This window comes from Phodopus roborovskii, unplaced genomic scaffold, assembly GCF_943737965.1.
Source record: "Phodopus roborovskii unplaced genomic scaffold, PHOROB, whole genome shotgun sequence".
NCBI classification, from domain to species: Eukaryota; Metazoa; Chordata; class Mammalia; order Rodentia; family Cricetidae; genus Phodopus; species Phodopus roborovskii.
In genome coordinates this window covers 14,753,078-14,774,290 of record NW_026126448.1, presented here as the reverse complement: position 1 = coordinate 14,774,290, position 21,213 = coordinate 14,753,078, and the positions used below count along the sequence as shown (strand labels likewise).

At 41.5% G+C, this 21,213-nt stretch overlaps 1 protein-coding gene across 1 annotated transcript in view; it reads right to left on the bottom strand.

Annotated features, from left to right (window-relative positions):
• The window catches only part of Clspn (claspin), a 35,231-nt gene extending 20,223 nt beyond the window's left edge, over positions 1–15,008 (bottom strand). Inside the window, exons 1-9 of the mRNA XM_051188803.1 lie at positions 14,873–15,008; positions 12,967–13,075; positions 12,007–12,440; positions 9,555–9,716; positions 8,541–8,618; positions 7,944–8,016; positions 6,911–7,019; positions 6,148–6,722; positions 187–378 (exon numbers count right to left, since the gene is read on the bottom strand). Of these exons, the coding sequence (XP_051044760.1) occupies positions 187–378; positions 6,148–6,722; positions 6,911–7,019; positions 7,944–8,016; positions 8,541–8,618; positions 9,555–9,716; positions 12,007–12,440; positions 12,967–13,075; positions 14,873–14,896 (1,756 nt within the window). The 5' untranslated portion in view covers positions 14,897–15,008. The remainder of the gene's footprint in view (positions 1–186; positions 379–6,147; positions 6,723–6,910; positions 7,020–7,943; positions 8,017–8,540; positions 8,619–9,554; positions 9,717–12,006; positions 12,441–12,966; positions 13,076–14,872) is intronic.
• Positions 15,009–21,213: the final 6,205 nt, after the last annotated feature.

The following is a 21,213-nucleotide window of genomic DNA, read 5'->3' as shown; positions in this document are numbered from 1 at the left end:
GAGCATTGGGGAGGCAGGGTCTGCATCCTTGGAGTAGGAATGCTGCGACAGTTACTTATTGTTATCTATGTAAGTTCATCCCCAGTAAACATTTATCATTCATTTGGGTTTGGTGAACTGATTATAATTCCTCGCCTTCATTCTGTAACTTTTTGCCATAGAGCCTTCAATAATAGAGACAAATACCTGGTTTTGTGTGGCTTGCTTCATCCAGCTTCTCAGCTGCCAAAGTCACAGGCACCACGTCTGCCTTTAACTCTTCCTTCCCGTTGGCACCCAAGCCCTTCACTATGATGTTCACATTTACTGTCTGACGGGCCCTGGGAGTGGCTGCTGGATTAGCATGTCTCCAGAAACGCTGCTTCAAGGCTTCCAATTCTAAACCCAAACATGAACCAATTTGTCAGTTTGCCATGCTCATACTCTTTCCTTGAAGACTCCACTTAAGAAGATTCACTTCCAGATTAAAGCATCAAGGAAAATAACAGAGAAACCAAATCCCTTGCTACTAATATCTACATAAAATCCATATACTGTAATCCATAACTGTTCTCGCTGTTTTAAAAACCAGACATTTTAAAGCAAATTTTTATTACACTTATTGTGTGTGCATGAATGCATGACATCACACATGTGTGGAGGTCAGAGAATAGTTATTAGAGTCAGTCCTTTCTATTCATCTTGTGGGTTCCAGAGATTTAATTCAGGCCAATAGGCTTGATGGCAAGTGCTTTTACTCTTTGAATCCTTTACAGTCTCTCTTTCATTTTTAGTATCAAATCAGTAGTAAAAAAAACTAAAGACAAAACAAAAATCCTGCCTTAATTTCAGCTATTAAAAATAGTAACTTGGAGCCAGATGTGATGGTACATACCTTTAATCCCAGCATTTGGAATTAGAGGCAGGTGTATCTCTATGAGTTCAAGATCATCTAGTCTACATAGCAAGTTTCAGGCCAGCCAGGGCTATATAGTGAGACACTGTCTCAAAAAACAAAACAAGTTTAATGTGGGGCTAGAGATGCCTCAGTGGTTAAGAGCACTAGCTGCTCTTGCAGAGGAACTGAGTTTGGTTCCCAGCACACATGTGGTAGTGAACAATTGCCTGTAACTTGCGCTCCAGGGAATCCTATGCCTTCTGACCTCCAAGGGCTCCTGCACATGGTACATATTCATGCATTCAGGCACATAAAATGAAACAAATAAATAGTAACTTTTTAAAAAGAGGAAAGATTAGTTTTAAAAATATAAAAATAAAAAGTTCATTTTCAGCCGGGTGTTGGTGGCACATGCCTTTAATCCCAGAGCTCAGGAGGCAGAAGCAGATGGATCTCTGTGAGTTCGAGGCCAGCCTGGTCTACAGAGCGAGTTCCAGGACAGGCTCCAAAGCAATAGAGAGAAACCCTGTCTCAAAAACAAAACAAAACAAAACAAAACAAAGAAATTTGGTGGATCTTATTATTATTTGTTTTTAGAGACAGGGTCTCATATTGCCCAGGCTTATCTTGAACTCCCGATCCTCCTGCCTTCACCATTTAAGTGCTGAGATTTTGGTGTGCACCATCACACTCAGCCAATGGATAATTTTTTAAAAGCATGCATTCAGACTCTATGTTAGTGGCAGTATTGTTAGCATCTACATGTGTTCTTTATTTTCCCTAGAGAAGGAGACAAAATCTTTTACTGTGTCTCTAACAATTATTAGCAGTAAAACCCAACTGTAAAAAATGCTATGTCTGCTTGCAGAAAAAAGAACAGTGGGAGAAATCCTAAGTCTAGCCCCTATTTATAGTAGCTCAGTAAAGTTAGAGGCAACAGGTGGTACCAGCAGAAAGGGAACAGGAATAGGCAGATCATTATTGATGCTAATAAAATAAAACAGTTGAGTAGGAAGATTTCACTAAGGCCCTAAAATAATAGTGAGGCAGCACCTTCATTCATAATTAGAGAAAGTGATGTTCTCAATGCTCTTCATTCTGGAATCAGGTGAAGCAACTACTTTCTTTGCTCTGCATTACATGACTCAGCCATCCCTTACCTTCCTTTTCTCAGTCTTTTCCTAGGATCTCTCATTTCTTAACAAGTACAAAACCTCTGCCCCAGCTCAAGTCTATACAGGTAGCTCTGGCCCTGTCCACAGTTCCCATCTTACTAGCTAGATCTAGACACTATTTCCTGTGCCCGCATGAAAAATAGGAATAGTGTATTTCCTATCTGATGAAATGTAAATCTACATTCCTTTTTCTCATGGAAGTTAACTCTATGAGAGGAAGAAATTGAGACATTATCATTGTTTTCATTCTTGTTCACACTTTTTGAAATTTATTTAAAAATTGTAACTTGTGCATATGTGTTTATGGGCATGTGACTAAAGTGCCCATGGAGGCCCAGAGGCATTAGATCTTCTAGAACTGGAGTTACACGTGGCTATGTGCTGCCAGATGTGGGTTCTGGGACTGAACTTGGATCCTCAGTAAGAGCAGGACATGCTTTTAATCACAGAGCTATCTCCTTAACCCCCTTTTCTGTTTCTTAGGTTTTTGAAATAGGGTCTTGGCTATGTAACCTTGGGGCTGGCCTGGTACTTGCTACATAGTCCAGGGTGGTCTTGAACTTTCAATAATTCTCCTGCTTCAGCCTTCTAAGTGCTAGAATTATAGGCACATGCTATCATGCCCAGCTCCCTAATATTGATCTTAAGCATCAAGTCATCAGCTTGAACTTCCTAAAATGAGTTAGAAATTGAGTCATTTTTCCTGTTTAAAAAAACAAAACAAAAACCTTGCAATGGTGGGCTGGAGAGATGGCTCAGAGGTTAAGAACACTGGCTGCTCTTCCAGAGGTCCTGAGTTCAATTCCCAGCAACCACATGGAGGCTCACAACCATCTGTCATGAGGTCTGGTGCCCTCTTCTGGTGTGTAGGCAAATAAGCAGACAGAACACTATACATGCAATAAAAATAAGTAAATAAAATTAAAAAAAAAAAAAAAAAAAAAACTTGCAATGGTTCTTACTAGAAAAGGATTGATGAAGCTCTAACATGCTCCCAAAGCCCTACAGATTCTCGGCTGTCACCATCAATCCCAGCGGAGACTAGCCAGCACTCCTGTCATTTCTATTACCTGCGTCTTTTGCAGCTGTCTCTCCCAGAAAAGCTTTCTTTTCCCTCTCTGCCTTGGTGTCTTCTCCTCAGTTTTCAGAACTCTGGTGGGGTTTTTTGTTTCATTTTTTCTTTCAGAAACTTCTCTGAACTGCTAATCTAAGTAAGTGCCATTTGCTCTATGGTTCCTATGCATTTTCTCTGGTGGCATATACTGACCACTTGATTCATCACCAGTAAGGTAAGAGGCTGTTTGCCTATAGCCTCTCTATTACATTCTCATTTCCTTGAGAAGAGGGATTGTGTCTTACTTGTACACATAGTACCCAACAAAATGCTAAATCAAAGTTCACTGCAGTTGACACCAACTTCAAGTCCAGAATATCACGAAAAAGACTGGTCTGGAAACTAAGCTTTCATGTCAATTACATTTAAAGGAAAAATAAACTTTCTAAGTCTGGGTCTCACTATGTAGCTCTGGCTGTCATGGAACTTTCTAAGTAGACTAAGCTGGTCTCAAACTCACAGATCCACTTGTCTTTGCCTCCTAAATGCTGGGACTGAAGGGTGCACCACCATACCCAGCTGGAAAACATGCAGAGTTACAAGAAAGTGTCCATCATGTGGCAGGTATTATGCTAGGTTCTGTATAAGCTAAGTGTCATGCTTGAAAAGTTAGGCAACTCCTGAGCCTATTTCTTCATTTTTGTAAAATAATCTCCAGGGCCACAAGAATTAAGGAAGATAATAAAGAATATGCCAGTATTTAATAAAGTAGCTCTTCAGAAAAGTTTTACTCCTGTATCTTAGCCCAGGACTCCTTAGATAATCCCATGTCATTTAACATATTCCTCAGTGCCATGGGCAGCAGCTCCTTCTTGTCCTCTGCTGATGACTCTATGCAGTTGTTACATAACACCCCCTTCCCCCAAATCTCTAGTTCCAATCAAATGCTCATCTTCTCCCAATATGTACCATGCAGAGCTTTTTCTGCTACTTCCAAAAATGTCCTTCTCAGCCAGGCAGTGGTGGCACATACCTTTAATCCCAGCACTCAGGAGGCAGAGATGGTCAGATCTCTGTGAATTCAATGCTAGCCTAGTCTACAGCATGAGTTCTAGGATAGGCTCCAAAGCTACACAGAGAAACCCTGTCTTGAAAAAACAAAACAAAACAAAAAAGTCCTTATCAGGCATGTTTGTAGTGCACACCTGTAACACCAGTTCCTGAGAGGTGGTGGAATGCTGCCAAGTTTAAGGTCAGCTTGATCTGTGATGGGGGTTGTCCTTCTGTAATATGTTTCTCTTATCGGTTGATGAATAAAACACTGATTGGCCAGGCAGGAAATATAGGCAGGGATAGGAGGTGAGGAGAATTCTAGGAAACACAGATAGATGGAGTCACCATGTGAGTGAGCCCAGTAAGAAAGGACACACCAGGTGTTGCCCAGTAAGCCAAGACCAAGTGTAAATACAGATTAATAGAAACGGGTACATAATTAAGACAAAGCTAGTCAATAAGAAGCCCTAGTCACTGGCTAACAGTTTTGTAACTAATAAAGCATTGTCCAGGACAAAGAATCTTTCATTCATTAGGATCTACATTGTGAGCTGTAGGATAGCCAAGGTTACAGAGTGAGATCCTGACTCAAAAAAGTGAAAAAATAAATATATCCCCAGAATACCCTTCTCTCTCCTCTACAAAGTCCATCTACCCAACAAAGTCACCAGGTATATTTTATACTGGACACAGTGGCTGACAGCATCTGCCAACAATAAGCTGCTAATTGAAAAATCTTTTTTTTTTTTTTTTTTTTTTTTTTTTTTGTTTTTTCAGACAAGGGTTCTCTGTGGCTTTAGAGCCTGTCCTGGAACTTGCTCTGTAGACCAGGCTGGCCTCAAACTCACAGAGATCCGCCTGCCTCTGCCTCCTGAATTCTAGGATTAAAGGCATGCGACACCAATGCCCAGCATGAAAGCTTTACTCTATTCATTTGAATACATTATTTTAATACACCTTCAGTATTGTATCACTCTGGAACCATATGTCCCTCTTTTCTTTCTTTTTAAGATGGGTTAGAGAGCCCATGCTGGCACATACTGAATCCCAACACTTACAAGGCAGAGGCAAGTGAACTGGGAGTTCAAGGCTAGCCTGAACCACACAGAGATCCTGACTCAATAAAAACTAAATACCCTAAACTCAACTGGTAGAGTGCTCACCTAGCATGCATGAAGTCATAGTTTCAATCCCTAGTATTTACAAACTGGGCATGGTAATGCATGGCTGTAATCCCATCACTCAGGTCAAGGTCACCCATGGCTGCACAGTGAGTTTGAGACTAGCCAGAGAAACAGAGTCATGAGAATGTCAAGAGTCCCTGCAGCTGCAGCTGTAAGTAGTTATGAACCATCAAACGTGATGCTGGGAACCAAACTCTCTCTGGTCCTCTGACAGAACAACAAGCACTCTTAACCAGTGAGCCAACTTCCCAGTCCCTACAGTGAAAGAACCGTTTGTGTGGGTGTTTGAGAGAGCACCTTGCTTATAAAACAGGATTCCTAGAGGTTACAGGTGTCCTTGCTCTGTCATCTCAGAAAGGAATATGGCATTTTATAAATGCAGCAAATAGTTTAGTATCTGTTGAGAGTGGAGCTGAGGGGAGAAATTCAGTTACGAAGATAATTGAAGTAGATCAAAGTGTTTCTTTCTGGCTATGAAAAATGGAATGTTGTTATGAATGATTTAATAAGATTTGACACAGGGTCATAGGAAAATTTAGATGTTCAAGTCAGAAAGGCAGAAATAAAGTCCTAAACACCATAACCAAGCAGTAGTAGGTCTCTTCTGTATATTAATTCTCACCAGATTTCCATCATATAAAAGATGTAAAAGGTCACCCTGACATCTGTTAACTCATCTGAATGGGACTCCAGTGCACTAGACTAAGATCACATCAATCACTGCCTTCCCCATGTTCACCATCTCCCACAGTAGCACAAGTTGCCAGTATGAACCACCACAATCTTCCCAGTTTCAAGGGTTACCTCTGTTGGTTTCTGGTTCATCGAGTATCACAAAGGAGTCTTCATCAGCACCCAGCCGAGGCTGAATGGAAACATCCACTCCCAGTTGTTTAAGTCGGTCCACGGTGAATCTTCTCACCTTTTCAGGTGGTGCAACTGTTGACAACTTAGTCCTCTGCTCTGGCTCTTCCTCTTTTGCATCTGTTTCTTCTGTTTTTTTCAGTTTTTCTCCCTCAAAGGCATGCGGGTCAGCTGCTGCCAGTTCTCCCACCTGATACCCCTCATTGGCCTCGTTCCTGGAGATGGGGGATTCCTGCTCTGACACTGATCTGTCCCCAGAAGGTCTGTCATCACTGTGTTTCTCCGTCTCCTCAAATTCTAGTTCTCTGTGTCTTACTGGCTCCTCCCCACAAGCCTCATCTGATCCAGCAGTGATCCTGGCTTCTTCTGAGACCTCGGGGAGAACATTAGTTTCCTTTCCAATTGCTGCACCTGCTGTCTGCTCAGAACCTTCGCTGGGGTCATCAGTGTTCATCTCAGCTGCATTTGCTGTGTTTATGGTCTCCTTGTAATGGCCCAACTGGTACTTACATGACCTAGAAAAGGGGAAATGAGCTGGAATTGAAAACCCAAAATTCTCACTGTGAAACACTCTCATCCCTCAAAACAGAATGAACTGTTTAATTTACATTGGTTTTACGGGACTGAGTCTGAACATTTACACCAGATATTACAAAACTGAATATTCACTAAGACTATAATCACAAGAAAAGCAGGTTCTTACTTCAGCAGGGCCATGGCATTTCCCTGGCAAGTGGGCCGGGGTTTACGTTTGAAGAAATCGTGAATAGTTCTATTCTCAGGCATATGATATGGAAGATTAAGTGCAGATTCTAAAAAAATGGAACAAAACAAGGAAATGCTCATGTGTGTATTCTGAATGTCACTTTATACTCAGTTAATCAAATCATATAAAACAAAGCTATCACAAGAAACAGAAAACAATTCTGCTTTACTAAGGGCAAGAGCCAAACACAAGCTAGCCCCTAGAGACCCCTGGCTTTTGTGTTTGCTTTCTTATGAAAGAGGGTCATGCTGTGTAACGTGGGCTAGCCTGGGACGTGCTATATAGTCCATGTTGATCTCAAACTTTCAATCCTCCAGCTTCAAACACCTTAAGGCCTTGGGCCATATGCCAGGCAAAATAAACCAGAATGATTTTTAACACATATATATTTATTCTTGGATCTCACTTCAAACCTACTGGATCAGAATCATTGTGGGGAATTATAATTGTAAACATTTCAAAACTTCCTGCAGGGATCCTGGTGCAGTCAGTCCATAGACGGCATTTAAAAGTTTCCCCTCTAGGGGTTACAGCACTTATGCTCTCAGAGTTCAGTTCCTGGAACACATGTTGGGTCATAGCTGCCTATAACTTGAGCTCCAGGGGATCTGACTTTCTCTGGCCTCTGTGGGCAATTACACTCATAAGTACAATACCCTCCCACGCATATACATATAGTTTAAATTTTTAAAACTATATATCTTAAAACAAATAGTTTCTCCTTTAGCCCTAACACAATTCTACAAATCTTCTGTTTATATTAGTGATCCATGAGATTGAGAACAATGAACAATGATCAAGTTTAACTCTAAAGTTCATATCACAATGTGAATTCACATTAGGAATGTTAGCAAAACAACTCCCCAAAACCCAAGTTGAGCTGACCAAAACAAAACATAACAAAAAAAAAAAAAAAAAAAAAAAAAAAATCATGATTCGCCTCAAAGTTTACTGTACTGGTTTGTATTACCTCGGACGAGACGCTGAGTCTCACTATGCAGCTTTTTTAATGCTTCCTTACTTAACTTCGCTGCCTTTCTTTCCTTAAAAACAAAAGGTGAAACTGCATTAATGGTAGTTTCCAGAAAGATATTTACCCCTGAAGAGTTTTTCTAAGAAAAACAGGAAAAGAATGAAGAACAGGTACTAATAAACTCAGTACAAGAATATTTATTAGTAAATCTCAGAAAACAAATGTAACCTAATGATGTATCTGTTCCTTCTGTATACAAAGAAACACCTTGGAGGATGAAGAGCTGGCTCAATGGTTAAGAGCACCTGCTACTTTTGCTGAGGACCCAGGTTCAGTTCCCAGCACCCACATCGCAGCTCCAGGTCCAGGGGATCTGACGCCCAGTCCTGGGCACCAGGCACTATAAGCATGTGGTACACAGACATACATACAGGTATAGCACATACACATAAAAATAAATAAATCTTTAAAAAAAAAAGTAAATAAGAAAGCTCTTGGTTACCAAGAATATCAAATCAGGTAAAGTATTTATCTGTGAGAAATGCAGTCCCCTGTGGAAGAGATCAACATCAGTACTGGGCAGGACTGTCTTACCTTCCTCCCGCTGCCTTGAGATAACTCATTTTCTTCTTCTAATGAAAGCGTCTCACTCTCCAGACATGGTATCTTTTTCTAGAAGATTACAAATCGATTAAAACAAAAATTAAACTCATATAAAAAGATGTTTTTCTCTTATTGGTACAAAGAGTTGAACCATGATAGGTGAGTGTTCTTAAACTGAGATATATATATATATATATATATATATATATATATATATATATATATTGTTTTAAGACAGGGTCTCATCAAATTTCCTGGGCTGGCCTTGAATTTGCAATTCTCCTGCCTCCTCAGTAGCTGGGATATCAAAACCACAGGGCTGGCAAAAGGATGTTTCTTACTATGTCATACTACCTCACTCTTAAATTAATAATTGCCAGGTAGAAAGTTTTCCTACTGTGCCTAGAAAAAAGTTATACACAAATGAAATCCAAAACCTAATTTTTCTGTTTCTGTATTTCCTAAGAAGGGAACTAAAAGAACTGGTATACACATGGAGGCCAGAGAAGGCTATCAGGTATCCTACTCTATTATTACTCCCCACGTTTTGCCTTAAGACAGATTCGGTCTCTTCACCAAATCTGGGACTAGGATGATCACCAGGTCTGGGCAATCTTCCTGTCTCTGCCTCCCAGTCCTGGGATTACAGTTCATGACCACACCTTGCTTTTTTATCTGGTTTCTAGAGATTTGAACTCTGGTCCTCATTCTTGAGCAGCAAACGATCTTGCCCACTGAACTAAAGCACAGAGGAGCCAGATTTGATTTGCAGCGCCCACAAAGCAGCTTACAACCATCTATAACTTCTGTTATAGGGGATCAGATGTCCTCTTCTGGCTTCCATGAACACTCCATGTATGCATGTGGTACACAGACAAACATGCAAGCAAAAAACCCACACACAGAAAAACAAATCCTTTAGAAATTATGTTTAAAACATGAAAAATAAAAAAACAAAGCAAAGGTTAGAAGAGGTAGGCTAGGTTAGGATGGTTTTTTACTTACCTTGCTATTTTTTACTTTGTTTTTCACAGCTGCCCTTATCGACTCTAATGACTCTTCATCTTCCAATGGAGAGTCATTTTCTTCTTCCAAACCTGTTTCAAAAAGATCACTATCTTCAAGAAGACAGCCACTGTCATTAAGTGGCTGGTCTGCATCACCTTCCTGGACAGTAAAGAAAAGGCATAATCCAATCATTTTAAAGTCTAGCATTTCACAACATCATATGGCAATTTGAACCAGACAACAAAGCCCACCTTTCCTCAACAGGCAATATAGCACACCTAGAACATTCTCATTGGTTCCTAAACTACACTTGTCCTTTGAAATCCAAGCTGTGATTTTTGTTTGTTTTTGTTTTTCAAGACAGACTTTCTCTGTGTAACAGCCCTGTCCTGCAACTTGCTTTGTAGATTAGATTGGCTTCAAACTCAGAGATCCATCTGCCTCTGCCTCCTAAGTGCTGAGATTAAAGGTGTTCACCACCACCACCCGACTAACAAAAGAACTTTTGATTGATATATATGTTTTAAAATTCTCCCTTCAAAGTCAATTTTATCAGAGGAACAGTAACAAAGAATTACTACAAGAACACACCAAGGAACCAGTAACCCATCTATTTGGAAGTGTCCTTCATGCATCCACAATGTCAAAGAAGATCAATAATTATAAATTATATAACCATCATTATTTATGCAAAGCAGCCAATTTAAAACTGTAGTTTGTGCAGAACCTCAATAACAATGTCAGGAACTAAAGCCTACATTTTAAAAACATTAATCTATCTAAAAAATAAAACCTAATTATTCTTTAGAATGTACTCAACAAGTACATACATAAAATACTCAAGGGTATATTGTTCACTCTTAAAAAATGAAATTCTGTCATTTGCAGCAATGTTGAATAGGATTAGAGGACTGTGGCAAGGTGAATGTAATTGGCCCCCATAATCTCAGAGGGAGTAGCACTATTAGGGGGTGTGACTTTGTTGGAGTGGGTGTGGCCTTGTTGAAGGAAGTGTGTCTTTGTGGGAGTGGGCTTTAAGGTTTGCTATGTTCAAGATACAGCCCAGTGTCTCAGTCAACTTCTTGTTACCTTCAAGCTGTAACGCTTTCAGCTACCTCTCCAGTACCATGTCTGCCTGCCCGCTGCCACACTCCCCACTATGAGATGATAACGGACTGACTCTCTAAAACTATAAGTGAAATGTTTTCTCTATAAGAGTTGCCGTGGTCATGTTGTCTCTTCATAGCAATAGAGTCCCTAACTAAGACAAGGACATTGTCAAACTAGGAAGAGAAACATCATGTTCTCACTCACATGTAGAAATTAAGTTGAATTTAGGCTAGAAAGATAGCTCAGCAGTTCAGAGCACTTCTGTTGTTACAGAGGACCGACATTCAGTTCCCAACACCCTTATCTGGTGACATACAACTGACTTAACTCCAGTTCCAGAGGATATGGCACCTCTGACCTCTACATGCACCTGCACCATCCACACGGTGCACATGAACTCACACAGGCACAAATACATACACATTAAGAGAAAAAAAATCTTAAAAAAAAAAAAAAAAAGAGAGAGTAAAATAGAATAACAGGGTTTTTGATGGGTTATAGAGCGATACAATCAGATAATGACTCTTTTTTCTTTTTTTAATTATTTGTTTTGCTTGGTAGTGGTGCCACACACCTTTAATCCCAGCACAGATCTCTGTGAGTTCCAGGCCAGCCTGGTCTACAGGACAGCCAGAACTACACAGAGAAACCCTGTCAAATAATAATGGTAATAATTTATTGTTTTATGTGCATTAGTGTATTTGCCTGAATGTATATGTGTGTGAGGGTGTCAGATCCCTAGAACTGGAGTTACAGACAGTTATGAGCTGCCATGTGGTTGGTAGGAATTGAATTCAGGTCTCTGGAACAACAGCCAGTGCTCTTAACCACTGAGCAGTCTTGCCAACACTCAAGGATAACTCTTAAAGTCCTATAACACAATAAGTTAATTATGGGTGGACAACTATTAATTCAATTATTTCAACATAACTAGTGCACAGGATTTTTAATATACTCAACATATAGAAATAACAACTGCTGGAGGTGACGACAGGTTTGCCAACTGTTCTGATTTGATCCTTACCAGCTTCACACATGCACTGCCATATCATAGTACCCTTAAGTATGTGCAATTACACAGCAAGTAAAAATACATTTTAGAAGAACCTTGAACAAAGACTGTATTATAAAGTTCAGGAAAATGACTGCTGGGCATGGTGGCACATGTCCTTAATCCCAAGCACTTGGGAGGCAGAGACAGGGGGATCTCTGTGAATTCAAGGCCAGCCTGGCCTATAGATCGAGCTTCAGGCCAGTCAAGGATACATGGTGTGACCCTGTCTCAAAAACAACAACAACAATAAAAAAGGATTACAAAGTTCGGAAAATTACAACACACCTCATGTTTCCTTTCCTTCTTTTTTAGCCGCCTAATTTTTTCCATCATTCTCTCCTCTTTCTCTAGTCTTCTCTTGGATTTTGCTTTTCCTTCAGGTCCTTCTCTGGATAGTTTTTTGGCAAGCTTTCTGTCGGTGGCGAGCTTCACAGGGCTTCCAGGCTGGTGGTTCAGCTCTAAGGAAGGTGTCTCTTGAGTGTCAGGACTGTCCTGACACAGAGTCCCCTCCCCGTTACTCTCATCGCTGTCGGCCAGAGTCTTAGAAAGGCTTTTGACCTTCCTGCTCTGCTTTGAGTGTAAGTTCTCTTTATTCTCCTCCGCGCTGTCACAGGTGGGTTTCTCTGGAGAGACATCTCTGTCCTCTGCCTCAGAATCACTGTCTTGCAGCACTTTCCTACTCTTCAGTTTCTTACTCACAAATATCTCTTCGTCAGAATCTGGAAAAAACACATTTTTTTTTTTTTTTTTGAAAGGTACCCAATCATTTGGCCTTCTTCCTAGCTATTTAAAATTGTATTTAATTATACGTCAGTTATGTCACCTTATGGAATTATACAACTACCACTAAGAACTGACTATAGCAAAGTGTATCTAAAAATATACTAAAAAAAAAAAGTCTTTCTGTGACAAAACCTCTCTTGCTAAAAATGTAATTATATACATTTATAATGTGTAAAGTCATTCTAATCATCCTGGCAGGTGTCAGAAATCTTTTCTATAACCAGGCAATGATGTAGTAACTAATAGGCATCTTGTATCTATTCAGTTATATAACAGAAATGGATATTCTTTAAAAATTTATATAAGCACTGTTATTTTGCATTTGTAAAAAAGAAAATAAATAATAAAGTTGGGGCACTAACAACTTGATAAGTCAAGAAAATAATGAGAATAAATGAAATCACTTACAACCCAGGACCCCATATTCTATTCCCCAAGATTAACATAAGGTATATTACAAACCTCTTTCACTCAGGGGCCCGAGTATTTCAAGACTGCCCTGTCCACTGTCTACAGGACTGTCTGCTGTTTCTTGTGAAGCAAGGTTTAGATCACTGATTTCCAGGTTAACCTACAAGGTGAGAATAAACTTTGCATCAACAAGGAAACAGAACGCCAAGTCTGTATGGATCCACAAAGCATGGGGTCATCCAGCCACAACTGGAAAGAAGAGGTGACATTTAGATTACTGGCCCAAACCAAAACCCAACAAATAAAAACAACTGCTACAGGATGCTAAATGAACCACTACTCTTAGTTTTAATTATTAAACACATTAATTACACAAATCAGATTCACTGTGTTATTTTCCTTTTTTTAATTAAAAAAAGATTTATTTCATGTATATGGATGTTCCATCAGCATTTATGTCTATGCACCATATTCATGCAGTGACTGTGGGGATCAAAAAGGGGTGTGAGAATTGTAGTCACAGCCCCTAAACCTGTAATCACAGACAACCATCATGTGGATGCTGGGAATTGAACCCAGGTTCTCTGCAAGAACAGAAAGTACTCTTAACCACTGAGCCATCTCCAGTCCTTTTTAAATTTTTAAAATAAGATGTACTTAGTTTATGTGTACCAGTGTTTCTCCTGAACGCATGTAAAGGCACTGCATGCATGTGCGGGACCCATGAAGGTCAGAAGAGGGCACTGGATCACTTGGAACTGGAATTATGGATGGGTGTGAGCACCATGTGGGTGACAGGAAAAGATGCAGGTCCTCTGGAAGAGCAGCAAGTGCACTTATGTAATGAGCCATCTTTCTAGCCCCCCCACTTTTAATTATGTCATTTATTTTGTGTATGTGTATGTATGGAGTGTGTAAGTCATAGGACACCTTGCAGAAATATATTCTCTCCTACTGTCCTGGGGATAGTCACGTTGTCAGGCTTGGCAACATGGCCCAGCTGTGACACACACACACACACAAACTGTCCCTCATCTACCATTTTTCTAACTTTGCCTCCCCATCTCTCCAGCACTCTTCTCTGTTCCTAATAATCCCTCCCTTACTTTCAGGGTTTTTCTTTCTTTTAAAATAAGAATCAACAAAAGTATGGCTTATAAAGTCAGTCACCTGCTTTTGTAAATAATTTTACTGAGAACAAGGCCTTTTTAGGATTCAGGTGAATTGAGAAGACAGGTTGGTACTGGATGAGATCTCATCTTGATTTAAATCTGATATTTTGTTCAATATCTAATCGTGGAAATTCTGTGCCAAACTGCGGCTTTCATGTGGTGATTAGGTTTCGTGGTACCCCATTAAATCCGTTCCCAAGGCAACTGTCTGGTCCTAGTCTTGGCTCCAGAAAAGAACACATATCCTGAACAGTTTCCTATGGCCAAATTCCCCCGGTGAGCCGTCAGCCGCCAGCAAGACGCCGCGCGGGAAGCACTATTGGCAAACACAGTGGGCCCACGCACGAGAGCCTCAGAGGTCCCTTCCAGAACCAGTTCAAACCTCATACTACCCTCACCCTATGTTTACAGCGAATCCCACCCCACACCCTCCAGACCAGGCTGGCTAAGGCCTCTTTTGGTCGAGGATGCTGTAAAAGGACCTTGCGCGGCAGGAAACGCGCCAAAGAGCAGGGCGGGCTGCCGTGACAAGCCGAGGACCCAGCTGGGCCGAGAGCGGCGCGCGGCGCCGAACCAGGAGCCTCAAGGACCGAGCGCGGGAAGCCGCCGGCCAGGAGGGTACCCATGCGAGGCCCAGGCCCCCTTCCCCAGCCCAGGGGTCTCGGAGCGGTGCACGCCGGGAATTGTAGTCCTCCGGGCTCAGCGCTCTGGCCCTACTTAGATCCCCTGTCACATTCGACCCTCGGCGAGCGGCTAGCACAGCTCGGGCCGTAGCCTAAACTCACCTCAGAACCCACCTCGCCGGTCATGATTCTGGCCTCTCTACCGAGCGCGGCTCCAGGAGAACCGGTTCTGAGTAACCTCAACTTGCCGGCGGCACCTCCCGCCGTCTCCAACCCGGCAGCGGAGTTCGAGCTTTCGCGCCCAGAAGCACTACAGCACCCACCCTCGATAGTTTGCACCAATCCGAGGGAGGGTTTTCCGCCGAAGCCCCACCCCCTGCCCGCCTGCCAATCAGGAAGCGCTTCCAGCCGGCCCTGCGAATGTAATTTGGGTTGATTTGGCGGGTCGCGCGGCTGTTGTCAACCAGATATGTGTGTGGCTTTGGGGTGGCCGGGGGTGCCCTGGTGCGAATAGGTAGGCGCGATGGCTTGGGAAGAAGGTGTCTTGTGAATGGTGTTCTTGAACTTTTGATCTTTAGCTTAGTACCATGGGTTGTACCATGGCAATTTGAGGAGTGAAACTTCCATGCAGGAAGTGAACTAAGAAGTTCCCAAGTATCCCAGGGGTGCCCCGCACCTGAGGTTTTCTAAGGGTTCCTGAGACCGTGCTCTATGGGCAAGCAAGACTGACCTTTCTGAACTGTATTGTCCCAGCTGCCCTGCCATTTGGCTTCTGTATGGTCAAGCCAGTGGTAAAATTACTTATAAGGTTATTGTAAAGAGACCAGCTGGCTCAGGGAAAGAAAGATCTGAGTGTTTATTCACACCCCCATCCCCCACCCCCTCACACACACCCTTCACCTCCTGCCCTTCACCCCAGTTTGCTGAGGTCTTTCCCAGTCTTAGCATGGAAAGCCTCACATCCCTAGGCCCTCTTCAGAGCATACAGGCAGGACTGGTCATCCCTTACACTGGCCTCCTCTTTAAAGTTTCCAGCCTTATTGGAATCTACATTCAGATAAAAAGCAACTCCCATTTCTTCCCATCTCAACCAACTTCTGCACCCTAAGGGTCTTGAGCTGGGCATGTAACTCAATAGTAGAGCTCTTGCTTAGCTTGCATGAGGCCGGGAAGTAATTTCCAGAATTTTAAAAACAAAGAATCTCATCCTCGTGTTTCATCTTTTTATCTATTTTACTATGCCTGTACACGGCAGTGATTTGCAAATACACATCTATCTGTAGCACTTCCTTCAGCATTAGGAGGACCAACCTTATTCGTCATGAACTTTGTGACAAAAACAATAGACAGAATTTCTGAAGATCTGTTTCTTTTTTATTTATTTATTTATTTATTTATTTATTTATTTTAATTTCCAAAACAGGGTTTCTCTGTATAGCTCTGGCTGTCCTAAAACTCACTCTGTAGACCAGGCTGGCCTCAAACTCAAGGAGATCCACCTGCCTCTGCCTCCCCAGTGCTGGGATTAAAGGCATGTGCCACCACCAACTGGCTTTTTATACTTTTTATTTTTAATACTTTATTTTTATTTGCATTGGTGTTTTGCCTGTGTATATACAATTGTGAGCTGCCATATGGGTGCTAGGAATTGAATCCGGGTCCTCAGTGCTCTTAACTGCTGAGCTCTCTCTGTAGCCCCTGGACAGAATTTTATAGTCAGCATTTACTTAAGCTCCAGGTAACCCTTAAGGTAAGTAATATAATGATCTCTGTTTAAGCACATGAGAAAAACACATTTTAAAGAAGCTCGTAACTGATGGAGCCATTATCACTCCCTATTCTTTATGACTTCAGAGCTCTTCTTCCCCAGCTCTGGTTACCCCAATAACACTTCTACAAAAATTACTTTCAGGGGCTGGAGAGATGGTTCAGAAGCTAAGAATACTGGCTGTTCTTCCAGAGGCCCCGGGTTCAATTCCTGTCACACACATGGCAGCTCACAACTGTCTCTAACTCCAGTCCAGGAGATCTGATATCCTTTTCTAGTCTCCATGGGCAATAGGTACAAACATGGAATACAGACATATATTCAAGCAAAATATCCATATACATCAAAATAAATAAAAAAATTCATCTAGTAATCTATTCTTCCCAGAAGTTAAGCCCTTTGGACTTTGATACAGCTCACAAAATCAATATTTACAGTTGTAGGCTAGAAAGATAGCTCAGCAGGTAAAGGCACTTATTACAGAGGTGGATAGCCAGAGTTCTGTCCCTAGAGCCCACAATGGAAGGAGGGAACTGACTCCCCAAAGCTATCCTCTGCCTTCCACATGTATGTTATAACACATGTGTGCTGTGCTCACTCACATGCATCATACACACAAAAATAAAAACAAATTCTGAGATTACACGTGTATTGGAAAAACAGAACATGTCCAGGCCATTGTTAAGTGTTCTCTTATGATTTGTTCCATTGCAGATAAACAAAACGGATGCTAAAGATTAAGAAAAGTTTGAAGAGATGCCTAAATCCTATCTTTTCACTCTTTTGGATGTTGTTGCTGCTGTGCTGAGATGCAAAGCTAGGACCTCATCCATGCTAAACGAGTGTTCTCCCGTCTTGATCATCCAAGACCTCATTCATGCTAAATAGTGTTCTCCCACCTGAGCATTCTCTAGGTTTTTTCTTCTTTTTTATGAAATAAAGCCTATCATGTTACAGTTTTACTACAATTCTGTACAATTTGTGAACTGCTTTATTCTAAAGGCCGAATCCTGGGATGCCTTATCTCTGGAGAAACACTGCCACCAAGTGGTAGTTCTCGGTCATGTCATTCTACTTTTTTCTTTTTCCTCTCTCCCCCCCCTCCACCCCGCCCCTTCCTGGTTTTTTTTTTTTTTGTTTGTTTGTTTGTTTTTTGTTTTGTTTTGTTTTGTTTTTGAGACTGTTTTTTCTCTGTGTAGCCCTGGCTGCTGTCCTGGAAAGCTTTCTGTAGACCCAGGCTGGCATCGAACTCATAGAGATACACCTGCCTCTGCCTTTCAAATGTTGGGATTAAATGTGTGTACCACCACTGCCCACCTTACTTTTTTAACTTCCCCTCCATTTATTTATTTTTTATTGGGGGAATGGGTGGACATGCCATAGCCATATGTGGGAGACTGATAACAACTTAGGGATCTATTTCCTCCTTTTAGCATATGGGTTCTGGGACCTAAATCCCCTAAAGCTGGAGTTACAGGTGGTTGTAAATCCCCAGATGTGGGTGAAAGCAGTAACTGCTCTTAACCTCTGAGCCATCTTTCCAGTTCCCTTATTCTATTTCTCATCTGAAGCCACTTAAAGAAGGCTTGGGAGAGTGGGGGGGTAGTGGCTCATGCCTTTATGCCTTTAATCCCAGCACTGGGGAGGCAGAGACCAGCCTGGTCTACAAGAGTGAGATCCAGGACAGGCTCCAAAGCTACACAGAGAAACCCTGTCTCAAAACAAAAACAAAAACAAAAACAAAAAAAAAAAAAAAAAAAAAAAAAAAAAGAAAAAAGAAAAAAAAAAGAAAAGAAGGCTTGGGTTGTGTGTAAGAGTCACTATAAGATTATTCATAGTTATTTAAACTTGTCTTTGGAAGAATAATGTATTTATATCTCTTTATATTATGAAGCATAGGACTTCAGAAAATTTTCATATTTCAATTTAAAACAGTTTTAAAGCTCTTAGAGGATGTCCTTGTTAGAGGCTGCATTACACAATACCTCCTAATAATAATTAAAAAAAAAAAGTCATGCAAGACCTGAAACATAGTCATGAGTGATCATGAGTGCATGAGTGATCAAAATGTCATACTGAAAGCAGAAAATTGCCAGGGTCTTTCTTCAAGGTAAGCCAGCATGCTTTCTGTGCAGGGACTCCTGTGCCACAACTTTGTCCAACCTCAAGTACCTCTAAGTCACCTGTTCACTTGACAAACCCTGAGCGCCTACTTTAAGCCTATGCTAGCCATGAAGAGTGCAAAGACACAGAAAAGGCAGTTTGTTCTCAGAGAGCCTTCCTCTCCCAGTTGGAGACCGGCAAGCAAGCAAATATATGCAATATGTAAATTCGTACAGGAGATTATGGGGAACTGGAGGGAGAGGCAACTATAGCTGGTGGTAGACTATGGCTGGGGCAAGTCAGGGGAAATGACTCACCAACTGAATTTCAAAGATGAATTAGGTCCCCAGGCTGGCACAAAGAGGAAAAGCAGCCCGTGTGCGTGCCGGAGCTAGATAAAGCATGTTGTGTTTAGAGAACTTGAAAGTAGGTCACTATGGCTGGAGCACAGGGCGTGGTATGTAGGGTTGGAGGAGGGGTCAAAACAAAGGCTGCAAGTTACACATTCTCCGAAATGTTGGGAATGTCCTCCTCAGAATTTAAACAGAATGAAGTGGGCAGTTGAGGAGTAGGGGTGGAAATTGTTAAGGAGCGTGATACAGTCAAATGTTATCCTAGCAGTGTGTAAAAGATGAATTAAAAGGGGATTGGACTGGAGGTAGAGAGAGTAGCTGTCTCTGGGAGACTATGGGAACTTGAATTAGGTCGATGATAGTAACAATGAAAGAGAGGGGATAGATTGAAAAAAGAGAGGCAAAACTAATAGTGCTTGGTGGATGATTAACCTTGGGGGTAAGGGAGAGCTGGGAGGACTCCAGCGATGACCACACTTCCAGATTGATAGTGATGGACCACGATACTATCCATCAAAACTGAGAATGCATGTTCCTAACTAAAAATGCACCCATCACTCTGGAGGTCTAAGGAAGAAAGAGTGTGAGGCCAGGGAAGGGAGGAAAAAGAGAGGAACAGACAGAGAAAGAAGAAAAGGGGGGATTTGAAATGTAGTTCAATTACTGAAGTGCTTGCCTAGCAAACCCAAGGCCCTGAATCCCATCCCTAGCAGCACAAAACCTGGGTACAGTGGTGTACATTTGTTACCCCAGCATTAAGGAGAAGCTCAACTCAGCAGCTTTCTGTGTTCTACTCATATAGTCTCTTCACTACTCCATTTCTTCCCTACTTCCCTACCCAAGAAATATACATACATACATCATACATACATACATACATACATTTCAGAAATTCCTCTGCCCTGGTTGCATTCAATTTTCTCAGGTGTTTTTGTACAATACAAAGAAAATGTATTGTTAGTGTTCCCAACACTCGATCAATCAATATACATCAGTCTAGGCTTGAGAGATAGCTTAGCAGTTAAGAGCACTTGCTACTCTTGTAGAAGACCAGAATTCTGTCCACAGTATCCACATCTGGTGGCTCATTACTGCCTATAACTCCAGCTTAGGTGATCTGACATCCTCTTTTGCTTTCCATGGGCATCTGCACACACATATGTAAATAAAAATAAACTACAGCTTTTAAATGAACACAAGACATATATTCTGTATGTATTGATATATATGATTATATATGATTACATGTGATTATAGAATAGCTAATATCTATGCTTTGATTATATAAACTTCAACCAATGTAGGGAGACTTATCTACATATGTATGCTTGAGGAAAAGGATTCCACCACAAAATGACAAAGGGAGTCTTGTCGCTTGCTACAGCCTGTTTAATTCCAGTACCTGCTTTATTGGTTGGTTAATACCTAGCCCTTTTCAGACATGTCAGATAACTAAAGTATACCGAGAGGCAGAGCTCACAGGAATATAGTTAATTCCTGTGAGGGTAATAGAGTTGGGATGTTTTCATAAAACAAGGGGTGTTGCTGAACAGAATAGGACACGGTGCCCACCATAGGCAAAGGGAAGTTTTACTCTTGGTATCAACCAGAGATCTCTCATGGCTGTCTTCATGACTCAAGACTGATTGGTATTCGGTAGGTGAGGCCAAGTTTGTTAAATGTCAGTGAGAAACACTCAAATAGGCTTCCAAAAGAGGAAGAGGAGGGGAATATTTTCTGCAGGGAAAATAGAATGAGCAAAGGTGTGGAGGTGGGGGAGGACACTAAGGTTTGAGAAGAGTGGGTGACTATGATGGAAAAGGAGACAGGGAATGAACAAGACACAAAGGTTAAGTCTGACCCTCTGAGAGTCTGCAGTGTTAGAACCTGCAGATCTTTAGCCTAGTCAAGTTGCTGTGGGGATAAAATATACACATGAAGTAGTAGACTAGGGAGCACGAGGTGAGGCCAAGGTTGATTCTTTTGGACCATCCAGAACCAGTGAGCCTCCAGATGAATTAACCATTTAAGCAAGCAAAGAGAAACAAGATGAACTGGCCAGCTGAGGTCAGCTGCAGAGTTGCTGTCAAATAAATAGCTGTTGATTGCTACAAAGTCTCTGCTCTTTTTTTTTTGTTTGTTTGTTTTGTTTTGTTTGTTTTTGGAGACAGAGTTTCTTTGTGTAGCTTTGGCTGTCCTGGAACTCACACTCTGTAAACCAGGCTGGCCTTGAACTCAAAGAGATCCACCTGCCTCTGCCTCAGCCTCCCTGAGTGCTG